This window comes from Daktulosphaira vitifoliae, unplaced genomic scaffold (assembly GCF_025091365.1).
Source record: "Daktulosphaira vitifoliae isolate Bord-2020 unplaced genomic scaffold, ASM2509136v1 Scaffold_5, whole genome shotgun sequence".
Taxonomy (NCBI): Eukaryota; Metazoa; Arthropoda; class Insecta; order Hemiptera; family Phylloxeridae; genus Daktulosphaira; species Daktulosphaira vitifoliae.
Genome location: NW_026099576.1, coordinates 20,801,674 through 20,814,932, shown reverse-complemented (window position 1 = coordinate 20,814,932; position 13,259 = coordinate 20,801,674). Strand labels below are relative to the sequence as shown.

The 13,259-nt window shown below is 24.3% G+C and overlaps 1 protein-coding gene across 3 annotated transcripts in view; it reads right to left on the bottom strand.

The window, feature by feature from the left end:
• LOC126907920 (collagen alpha-1(XVIII) chain-like) overlaps positions 1-13,259 on the bottom strand; it is a 125,348-nt gene that overhangs the window by 18,148 nt on the left and 93,941 nt on the right. For all 3 annotated transcript variants that reach the window (XM_050689606.1, XM_050689605.1, XM_050689607.1), the window contains one exon: positions 213-306. In XM_050689606.1, the coding sequence (XP_050545563.1) occupies positions 213-306 (94 nt within the window). The remainder of the gene's footprint in view (positions 1-212; positions 307-13,259) is intronic.

Here is a 13,259-nt window from a genome sequence, read left to right as displayed (position 1 = left end):
TTAAAATGTTATATAGCTTTATCCAATAATTAGTATATTTATTAATTGCTAATTTTTATATATCATTGATTTAAATATAAACTAAACTTAATATATTATCATATAATTATCAAATTTTTATATTGATTTAGACTCTGACAGTTTTATTAAAAATAAAAGCAAAACAAAGTTTTATAGCATAGAAGTAAATTTATTTTTACAGATTATTTTACCATTCGATGGAGGCGGTGGTGGTGGAACTGGTGGTCGATTTGTGTATCCAGTTGCTATATCATCAGTTCGTTCTAGGTCTTTATCGTCTTCTGGCTGAAATAAAATTTTATTTGAAAATTATTATATTGCAGTAAAAAGCATTTTAAATTATAATCTTTGTCATGTTAAGGAAATTAATTTATAACGCAGACCCCGTTTTACGATTCTAACTGCGGATGTGCTAGTTTTAATGATTCCATGCAACTCTTGTCGCTTTGTATGAACGTATAATAAACACAAAACACATTTGAGGCCGTTTGAATCGTCCAGCGAGTCCCTCAAACCTTATCAGATCATACGTGTCGCAAAACTTGGTTATTTCATAAATTCTACATACGAAAGCAAAATTTTTATCCTGTGTGTTTATCAAAAGTACATATAAATTCATAAATAAAGTTACGCAGCAAAACTTTCGCTGAGAAAAGCCATAGAATTGGGATAAACCAATTTACTCATACTTTTAGAGACCTTATTTGACACACACTTTCCATATCCTTAGACGAAATTTATTTTACTTAATAGTTGTATTATTATTCAAGAATTTGAATAAATTCTTCTCGCAATAAATATATAAAATTGTATTTAAAATAAATCATTTAACATTATCCTCATTATTTTTTAGTTAACCTTAAAAATTTTTTGATGATCGCTGTAGATATTGCTTCACAATTTTTATTCGGTATAAATACATTTGTTGAAATATATTTCAGAGAATTTAAAATGATGTAATTTTTTAGACTTATTTTCAATTATAATTTATTAATACATAAATAATGGAAAAAGTTAATGTAACCGTTAACTGTAATAAATTAGCCTTAAAATTTGAATACGCAGAGGTTAAGAATTAAAATCTGAGCAATTGTCTAATGGTTATTCAAAAATCTATTGAACAAAATTACAATTCGGATTAAACGTTATAATTAATTGAATGTCTCTTCAAGAATCTTTTTATTTTATAAAGACTTTAAAAAGCTAGTCTTGTTTTATGGAATGGTAAAATACGCTGGAAATTAGCCAACAGTTACAACAAAAAGATACACAACGAAATCATGTCTGTAAAAACTAACTTCAACTATTAGTTTCATTGTTTGTATCTAAAACATGTATAGGCGTCCAAAGTGGTTTGTTGAATAAATCTAGCACACTTCTTAGAGTTTGTATTCCGTTTCGTACCAGAGTAGAAAAAATAAATAGCACTTAACCACGAACACATGTGATATCTTTTATAGGTTGAGAATTATTATGTCCAACGCTTTTAAGACGCCACCACCAATTCAAACGAGTCTTTTAGATGGCAATAATAATTGTTGTTGCCATAACAAAGAAGTTAAAATTTTGTTTAAAGGAACGATATTGTTTGTTTATATATATATATATATATGACTTTATTGACATAAATATTATTTTTCATGGCTTGTATTGAACCTTCTTAGTCAGTTTCATTATTAAATATTCTAAAATTATTTTGATATATTATTATTATATTATATTTATACTTTTTAAATTAAGATATCACCAATGGATTATCATTTTGTGATTGATGTTCAAATCACTTTGTTGTAATGTGTCTATTACCATAGTAAATTGTATTACTCAACCTTTTTAAATAATTCAATAACTATATAAAAACGTATCTACATATAAACACATTATTTTTTCGATGATACCATGTGCTAACTGAAGATATAGATGGATAAATAAACACAAGCAACGCTGACGATTGATTAATTGAAAAATGGGCGTAGAATATGTTAAGTAAAAAATGTTATTTTTATCGTTTTGTCCAAAAAGACGGCAGTATTAGGCCAAGTCTCAGCCCACAATGTAGTCATCAACGATGCTGTATACCCTGCTCTTGCTTTTAATATTATAAATGAATACATTCTGTGTTATTATTTAATTCATTTTTTTAAGTACACTTGTATTACATTAAAAAAAAAAAGTTCAACTAGTAAAAACTAAATTTTTAATGAAAGCATATTCATCACAAAGTTAACTGTATCATTACTCAAAAAATAAAACGGAAAATTAAAGATTCATATTCACTGCAATAACATTTGGTTTATTTGTATCTATAGGTATATAATTATTTGTCATTTTTTATACATCTCTACTTTTTACTTTGAACCCTTAAACCATACAGTTTTGATGAGGTGGGGTAGTATATTATTTAACTAATTCTTCTATTGTAGTGAATTGACTTCTTCCCATATAATTTTTTATTTACTACGACTTCTATAAAATCTTATCTGATTGTCAAATTTCTACGAATTAAACTCGTATTTTTGTTTCAAATAATTCGTTTAGTTTTTCTAAGATAAAAGCTATAAAACTATATACTGTAGCTATGGTAATGTTTAATGTGGTTTTCGACAACATGAGCGATTTGTTGTGAGTCACTTGGGAGAACTTGTCTGCAAAAATATCCTTAACTTATCTATTTTTATAAAACTTTAATTTTGCCAAATTTTGTTGACAAATCAGCAAAAATAAATACATTTGATTTAAGCATATTACAAAATTGTTATTGTTATTATTTTTCTTTGAGAATTAATGACATAAATGTATTTTACCATCCTATTGAGGTTTATCGAATTTTTTTTTTTTAATCGATTTAGTTTTCCATTATGAATAAGAATATATAAAAAAAAATGTTGTCGGCGAAGCATAGTTTAAAAGTTATAAATTTTCAAAGTTTTCTACTATTGAGCTTGATTTTTGTTATGTTTGGCTATTATTTTTCAGTCATTTTTTTTCATTCACTTGTATGAGTAATCTTTAATGACGTAGTCATCGATTTTTATTAAATTTGTTTGTTTCTAAAATAAATAAAACTGGTTATCATTTTTTCTCAGCTCTCACCGAACCGATTTCTTTCAACGATACGTCAAAAAATCACAAATCATATCTAGTCGAAGATATTACCCTCAAAAATTGAAAAAATTTCCCTCGTTTCCCGTAAATGGGGGAAACCACCAAAAATATTACAAATTTATAATCACTANGGTTTTGTATTTTATTTTAATAGAAGTTGATGTTGCTTTTGCAATTATCCATCAATTTTTTAAAATTAAACACTATCTACAGATTTGCATCGAAGCGTTTCTTATGATAGTGATTTTAATCACTGTCAGATTAAATCTATACTGGACCCTACTATGCAATGTCTCTACTATGCCGCGACCCCACTGTGCTACCGTTTTTTATAGATACCTTAGTTATTTACATTTTATATTTTATATTTTACATTTTTTACTTTAAAACGCTATAACTTTTTAAAAAATGTATGGATCAATACAATTTTTTTATGAGAAGTAGTATTTATATACATATTTCATTCGACATACTGTTTTTTTATATCGAACCATTTCCCTATATACGAGGGGGGTTCAAATCTAAAAAATGCATATAGAAAGTAGAACTTTTTCAACTTAACTTTTGAAAGTGTTCCGAAAGGTCTGACACTTTTATAAATATCTTAAATTACAGGTAATGTAATATACTTTATTATGGAAAAAAAAATTTCGAACTTTATTTTGTCTTCACGGTGAAAATGGCTACCAAGTACTATTTTTGTGTGAAAATTCTCAATTTTATTTTTAAAATTTTTAACTTTATAATGCTATAACTTATTGAAAAGTGTATGGATCAACACAATTTTTTATGAGAAATAATATTTATATCACTTTTATATTCGACATACTTTATCTTAATCAGGATATTAATAAGGAAATAGCAGATCATGAAGCTTTTGAATTAATTCACCAATTTTTTTAAAATTAAACATATCTAAAGATTTGCATCGAAGCCATTTTTTTTATATTGATTTTAATCACTGTCAGATATCATTATATTTGATCCAACTATGCCACGTCACCACTGTATCACGANTATCTAAAGATTTGCATCGAAGCCATTTTTTTTATATTGATTTTAATCACTGTCAGATATCATTATATTTGATCCAACTATGCTACGTCACCACTGTATCACGCCCCCTTGTACTGGGTTTTTTAAATATATTTCTGAAAAATTTTTCAAACACTTTTGAAAAAGCAATAAAAAACACACGTAAAAATATTTTTTTTGAAAAATCTCGATGGTTTGGTAAAATGCATTTATTCCGGATTTAAATAAACTTGTAAGTCTAATAAAATAATATTTTTATTTTATTTTTTAATATTGACTTATATAGAACTTAACACAATAAGGCTGAGTTATTCACGTGGTGATGACTGATATGTACTTTTATTTGTTCAAGATATAGTCGAAGGTGATTCCATTAGCTGAATGGAGATTAGCTCAGTAATTATTGTTGGCATCCCTCTCTTTAGCAACAAACTTACAGCTAAATAGTATATACAGTTACGATAACTATTTTCCAGTTGCTGACTATAAATGTAAGAAAAACTAAAACATTAAATATACTCAATCTGATATCTAAAACAACTTTTTATTATTTTTAAGAGGCAAGGTAAAGAGATCAAAATTGACGAAGTCAAATCATAAAAACTCATTACATTTGAGTTATGTTAATATTAAAAATCTGTATCAGCAAATAAAGAATATTTTTGAAATATACAAATTTGATTATAAGGCTAAATTACTATTATTATTATTATTGGTATAATTGTAGTAATTATTATATGGTTTATACTAACATATTCATATATTTAAAATGTATGTATATAGTTTAAATATTTGTTAAATTCGTTTTTTTTTTTTTGAAAATATATTAATTACATTTAAATATGAATGAAACAATGTTTTGTTGACGACTTACTTTTTTTGGTTAATATAAACATTTTTCAAAATAATCTAATTTCAAAAAGGGTGATGAATGATATCCCTTAAGAGAAATATGCAATAACAAGTATATCAATAGGAATTAAATATAGATTTGTCTCTTTAGAGAAAACTAATCAACTATCAAGAATTCAGCTAAATAATATTCATAACTAAGATAGAATCCAAAAATACGCATCTGATAACTTCGAAGGTATTATAAAATTTGTTTGACTTGATAATATTTCATTAAGCTTATTTTAAAACCAAATGTCAATGTGAGCGACATTACCTACTGGTAGGAAACGTTCACTATCTCCTATATTTCCCAATAAAACATTATTAAACACAATAATGGACACATTTAAAACATTTTTAAAATAAAATTGAAAATTTTCGATTCTGATGTTTACCCTAATTATATTAGGACCTGCGCAGTAAAGACCTGAAAGTATTTTGTTATCCTCGGCGAAATTATAAATTTCATGAATGTCACTTTTTTTCTCATTTTCTTAAATCTTGAAAAAAAACCTAAAAATTTACTGACCTAAGTAGCTACTCAATTCGCTCGTGCACTTGGCCAGTCTCATAATGAGTATGAAATTTGAGCTGATTTAAACTTGTGAGTGTAATTATTTTTAATAACTAATTTTACAATAATAAAAAAGATAAAGTTTGTAAATTTTATTATTTAACTAGGAAGCCTGGATTTTATTGGTCAACACTGAATTTGCATTAGTATATAAATGACTTTACTAACAATAAACATATTTTTATCATCAAACTTTAAAAAATAAATAAGAAATTTCGTCCAAGTTTAACAATGTTTCAACAATGCATATCATGCAATCTATGGTCAAAATCAAGTGACTTGTCATTGTCTCGGAATTGGTTTTATAAACTTGAAAAGAACCAATTAGATTTTACTGTGATATGGTTTGAAAATGGCTTTTCGCTCATTGTTTCAAAGTTTTACCATAGAAGTCTAAATTTATAGTGAAGTTTTTTTTATTTCAAACTATATAAAGATAATTCAATAATTACATTAAATTAAATAAAAAAACATGATCATGCGGATTTAGAAAGTCCACAGATATATTTTTTTTCTTTATTGTTTTAGAAATAAAATTGAGTATTGTTTACAATGAGACATCAATCACTAAATAAGTATTTTAAATGCTAAAATTTGAAATTTATACCTTTTTATGTATAGTATTCCTCTGAAAAATAACTTAGAACAATCAATTATTGTATTAATATAAATTTAATTAAATTTATTGTATAATTTAAATATCTTATTTTTTAAAAAACTAAATATCAAAAATAAAAATTTTTGAGCCAATTAAGTAATCCAAAAACAAGATATCTGAAACAAAATATTTTTTAAATAAGATTTACAAATGAATTTTAAAAAGAATTTTTCCACGTTGTAATTGTTATTATAATAGCTGTTTTAGCTATTGTTTTACACGTTTTTTTAATTTTAATTAGCAAGTTTTTAGTTAAGGGTCATGAAACGTAGATTAAAAGCATTTTTACAATATAAATGCTTAATGCAAAGTCGTTTGTTCAGAAAATTACAGCAAGCAAAAGCTAAATTTAACAATTAAAAAGGGTGTAATCATTTTTTATTCGTTATCAAATAAAGAATTTGAGTGTAAACTTAACAACGAACGTCGTCTGTTGGTTTTACAGCATATAACAGGTGTAACAAATTGCTGGACATAGCAAAAACTGAACTCCACTTAAAAACATCTGTACGTTTACCAGATAAAGAAATAAAAATGTGAAAAATAATAAAATAATACATTTATATAATTGTATCATTTAAGTTGTTTTATTGTATTTTTTTAATCTTCTTATTCTATCTTGACAATATGTCTGATAAAAATACCATATTGATGAACTTAACTTAATGACTTTAGATGTCGATAACAAAAAATGATGGTAAATATTCAAAAGTTGAAAAAATATAAAATATAAATATGTTATACATTTGCCCGCAGGAATTAAAATAAAAGTGACAAAGGGTAGATATTGATACAAGTAAATGGATAAAAATATTATTCAAAAAGTGAATTATAAATTGTTTTGTTTGTCAATTATATTTGTAATTTTATAACCTGATTTTGAAACAAAACTAAAGTGTATTTATTTTGAATTTTGATTAAAATTAATCTATTGAATATAAGTAAACTCATTGGCATATATTTTTTTGTTACATATACAATTTTATAGTTGATAAAGTTTCTACAATTTTCTTATTGAATTTTTCCATGAAATTAATAATGCCATTCTGATATAAATAAAATGTTTAGAAAGACAGTTGTCTGTAGTGTAGAAATCAGTTAATAAAGATTTATATATAATCAACAGTGTTATTTCATTACTAGTTCTGACTTTATAATAATGATTCTTTATTAGTTATTTAACATGTAGTTTAATTTAAATTAAACTAAATTTGTGTTAAATATGTAAAAAATGTTGTATAATAACAATAGATAAAACATTTACGAAGTTTAAATTAAAATAAGTCTGTTATTAATTATATTAATATACACATTCTTTTAAAATTTTAATTACAAATGAAAAAAAAGACAATGTTATACTGAAAAGTTATAATTAAAAAAATCACTTATAATGTTTTTATGCTTATGAAAACTCACTCGCAGTTTATAACACACCTAAGTAGTATTAGTACAAGTAGATTATGCAAATATATACTCTTATAATTAATTCCACTACTAATTAATGTATATGTGTTAGTGACAAAAGTTCAATATTAAAGAGAATTGGCAAACAAAAACGACAGTATACGATGTTGTAAGTGTTATTGACTTTTAGTTATTGTTAAAACAATTATATTTTTGTCGAATTTATAATTTATATAAAAATTATACTGCATTTATAATTTAAACTATTTTTAGTATTTTAGTATTACTTATTACAAAGGGCCGGTTATTTGTTTAAATTCATTTTAAGATAATAAACCTTAATTTAGGTTAAAAAATGATAGAATTGCCGTTACAGATGTTAACAACACTGAACTTATTCTTCGCTTATCAAAAATTTAATTAAAATTAATTAAGATACTTTGTTGATAAAAGTAAATAAATAATTTGAAAATAATAGTTATAAGCTTTTAATAATCACACGTTAAATGTAGAACAATAAAGGTCTGATCAAATTTCATTATTTGAAAAATAATGATCTAAAATTAAAGGTATAAATACTATACTATAATAATTAAAAATAAATTCATTTTTTGCATCGATAAGAAATAATCATTAAATTCTTAATTTATGACTAATTTTTCGTCTCTCAAGCTGTTGTATTAATCTTTTTAGTTAAAGAAAAACAATCCAACACAACATAGAGTAGATACGGTATAGTGGACTCCAGTAAAGAATAAAACACATTAATGCAAAAAAAATAAATTATAAAATAATATGAACTCGTTCAAAAGAGAAATCTTTAACTAGATCAGAATTAGGTATTTTTGACGTATAGATTAACAAAATCGGTTCAGTAAGAGATGAAAACATTTATGGACAGACGAACAAAAGGATAAACACATGGTAAATACAATATCTTCTCAGTTTCACATTGAAGCTAAAATCGAGTAGTCGATAAATTATACAAAAAATACTTCATCAATAAAAATCATTTACTTATTAATCGTTTATGATTATAAAATAATATAATGAATAAAATAATCATATTATTTAACAACTTATGATAAAGTATAAAAAAATAGTCTAAAATACTTAAAAGTATTGCGTTTTGTCTATTCGAACGTCGTACCTCGGTCGTGAAACACTCAAGTGGATCGACTCCACAACCGACATCACTTGTAAGTCTGGATAAAAAGAACAATTTAAGCCAATTCGAAAATTCAAAGTCGTTTCTTTTAACGTAGCAGACAAACTATTCAAAATAAGTTAAATTTTATATTAAATTAAGTTAGATTTATGTATATTTTATAAAATCAGTGGACGCATTACTTAAGGCAAACCCTTGTAAGGTATTTTTATATAGAAATATAAAAATGAGAATTTTAATACAAAAACAGCATATTTTTGAATACGGTAGCCATTTTCACTATGAATATAAAATAAAAATCGGTCCTGTGTGAGCTTAAAAAGAGTAGTGACAGACAGAAAAAAAAATAAAGACATCATGGTAAAATTAATACCTTCTCAGTTGCGCATCGAAGCTAAAAATAAATTGTGTTTTAGAAGCATAAATAAATAGTTAAATATAGTTTAATACAATTCATCTAACCAGAGTCATTTGCAAAAAGTAAACAAATGAAAGCGTTGAACATTTCTTTTGATGTTAAGGATCATTTTTGATGAACAAGTTAGAATTTTAATTTTAGCTTACGTTTCAAACAAAAGAAAATAATAAATATTGTCACCCAAATTAACTGTTCGTCGCATGTTTGATATTTGGGATTCCAGGCTACAAGCGCTCGCATATACATGTCAAATCAACATCCCACTCGGTCCAAATTGTTATGCTAAATTAATAAGGCTGAAGTCAGAATAGTTATGTTGAAAGGCTCATACTGTGAGATGCAATTTATAACTTCCCTCCATCAAATTGAAATTACAATTTATCAAAATTCAGTTTTTCATAGAAATAATAACATAGTAAATAACACTTTCCACACCTTTTAACCAACACAAAAATCAGACAAAATCAAATAAGTAAAAAGTGGTATCTTAGAAAAAAAATTTTATTAGCTTTGTCCATTGATAATGTATTATCAACGTTTCGACGATACATGTGAAATTCAAATAATGAGATTAATTAATTGTTATCAATTATTATCATTTTTACTTTTCGGATAGCCGTTTTTTATTTATCTGATGTTGTCTTCATTTTTTCTCCTAGGCGTAGGTACACTCAATTATTAAATCTGTGACTTTTATTTATCTGTTTTTAATATAATTATTCATAAATTATTTTACAAAACATAAATATATTAAATTTATAAACTGACGTTATAGACATATCTAATCGGCTTCAAGCAAAAACTTATAATTATTAATTTATATATAATTGTTTTTTATAAAGATATCATTCCAATTTATATCGCCGTTTTTTACCTTAAATAATTCAAACTAAACTCCACTTATGTTTGTACACTAAATAAATTATAAATATATATATATATATATATTAACTGTAAATTTTATTTTTTGTAGTTATATCATAATAAATCATTTCAAAAGAAATATTAATAATTTCTATGTAACTCTTGGTGTTTAAATAGATGATATAATTGAAATATTCAGAACTATATTACTTATAATTATATACTATTAATTTTTAACTAATTAGTAATTATATCAAAAAATTAAATAATAAAAGTATATTTATGAATCTGATGAAAATTCCTTGAAAAACCTTTAATTCATAATTAACAACAAATTATTTATTTAAAAATTTTGTACCAATCCCTTCAATTTGTATACACATTTTCCATAAAAGTAACTACTTTATAATTTTAACTAATTTTTTATAAATTCTCCGAAAAAATTACAATATTAAATTAGTAAATATCAATCTCATACTATATTTAATTGCAATAATAAATATTTATTCATATACTTTCAAATCAAAGAACTACCACTCAGGAATAATGAAGAAAATAGGAATTCAATTTGCTTTTGGTATAATCTACCAATTTCTTAAAATTAAACACTATCTACAGAATTACATCGAAGCGTTTCTTAAGATAGTGCTTTTAATCATTGTCAAATATCATCTATACTTGTCCCAACTATGCTATGTCCACACTGTGCTATAGTTGTCAAGTATTGTAGGGAAATCTGTAGAATTATTAAAAAAAATATTCTTTAAAATTTTTAACGAGTCGTGCATATAATTATTAAAAACATATTATATATACAAACATCATTTACAAGGTTTTTTAAATACTGATTCTAATAAAATTTTAGTAAAATATAGAAGAAATAATGAAATTTCTTTCATTATGCTTTTTGTAAAAAATTTTATTAAAAAGTACAGAAAGGGTTTAAAGAGACATCCTGCGCATGTAAACAAATTTTTTTTTATACTTGGTTTTTAGTAGGCTATTGAATAAGTGGTAATATTTAATCTAAATCTAGTTGAAGCTCTTAAAACGTACTAAAATACTATACAAATTTTATTTTTGAAAATTGTTTTACTATAAGAAATCGCGAAGCTAAAAAAATGCATAATTTTCACAAATTTTATTTTTTCAAGTAATTAAATAAATTAACTGGATTTTAAATACTAGTAAAATTTTAAATCATAGAAATTGTAAAATTATAAATGTAGAAATTATGGAATTTAACAAATTTGCATCGAAAAGTTTTTTTATGGCAATGATATTAATCACAGTTAAATATCATCTCTACTTGTATGAAAGAAACTATATCGCGTACTATGTTGTGACTAAATTATGCTGGATTCTTAAAACATTTATTTTTTTAAATTATTAAATAGCATTTGCCAATGACATATTATTTGTACTTCCCTTTTAAAAGGTGAAATACAAAAATTTTTATTCAAATTGAATTTGGTAAACATTCTTATATTTTTGAAATAAAAAAAGATGTTTTAAAACATTTTTATTACCCTTCAATTTCTTATCCTAAAAGAAAATACGAACAAATAAAATAGACGACATACTTATATTATTTTTAGTGCTTTTCAATAGCCACATATGCACATTTGTACAGCGTTATATAGTTTTAGGATTTATGAATTTCGATATAAAAATACACTTAGGATGTATACCTACATAACACTAAAAAAAGTATCTACGATCAAAATCATGTTCATATTTACAAATAGATGAATTGAAACGAAATCGTTTATAATAAAAAATAATAATAATATATATTGTAAGAAATTAATAATTACTAAGTGAGTATAATTATAGTACCATATTATTAAAAAAGAAATACTAAAGCATTTATAATAATAATAATATTGCGATCATCACTCTATTAAAATGAACAGTTAGCATAGTATTTAACCACTACACTATGCCTGATCATTTTAATTAACGTTTCTAAAATTTTTATAAGATCAAAAAAATATTACAGAGTAATAATAACTATTATTAATTTAATAATCAAAATATTAATAAATTCTTATAACTGGTGATTGTAAGATTTTTTATATAAAAATATATTTTAATTTTATATTATTCCATTAAATAGGTTTAGTCTGATTTAGTGAGTACAAACGTACTTTTCGGTCTACGGGGTCCCGGGATCGATCCCAAAGGTGCTAACGAGATTTTCCTTGTGATTTTCTCATTGATGGTGTCTGGTCTCTAATGCAAGCCGGCCATAATGACCGTCCTGTTCATCATTAGCCTAGTCAAGAACCATCTTTAACTCTCTAATATGTAACAGAGGGCGCCACAACCTTTTGTAGCATGTTATGTTCAGGAAATAGAATGATATAAAGCTCATTATTTTACATTATTCATTTAAATAAAGGAAATAACTTGGAATGAAGGAATAACATGTTTTACTTGTTACATTTGCTTTATTTCAATTTAATTGTTTGTTAAAAATTACCTTATGCGAATCGTAATCTTATTATATAATGAAACATTGAAAAATTAGCCAATTCTGGATAAATTACTTAACGATGTCTGATTTTCAAAACTTTTTTTTAATGAAAAGAGCTAGACTACGTTAATTTAAGAAAATTTTTTGTGAAGATAAATAAATTTTTTTTAACACAACGAGCGTTTAAAAATTTTATCTAAAACGCTTATTTCCACCAGGATTTTTATATTTAAAATCGGAATTTTTTATTCGGCTGGCCTAGAGACATTTCAAAGGCACCCTGAAAATCTGTTGACTTTGACCGAGTTATGAGTTTTTTTTTTTTAATGTTTAGTAGTTTTTGGTAAGATATGATTTTACTTTTCGCATCTTAATTTTGTTTTTATTTTATGTTAGTTTATATAATTTTCATTAATAACACGACATTTAAAGATTGTTTTTAATGATTAATAAGTTTTCTTTTGTCTACCTGTTATTTTGAAAAATATTTGGTAGATTATTATCAAGTATAATTGTGTTATACAATTATACTAAACACCTGAGTATTTTGTAGTCATATTATTATTTTTTTAACTATTATTTAATTTACAAGTGGGACCAAGTTTCTGATAAACTGCTTTTGGAGTTATACTTTTTTTA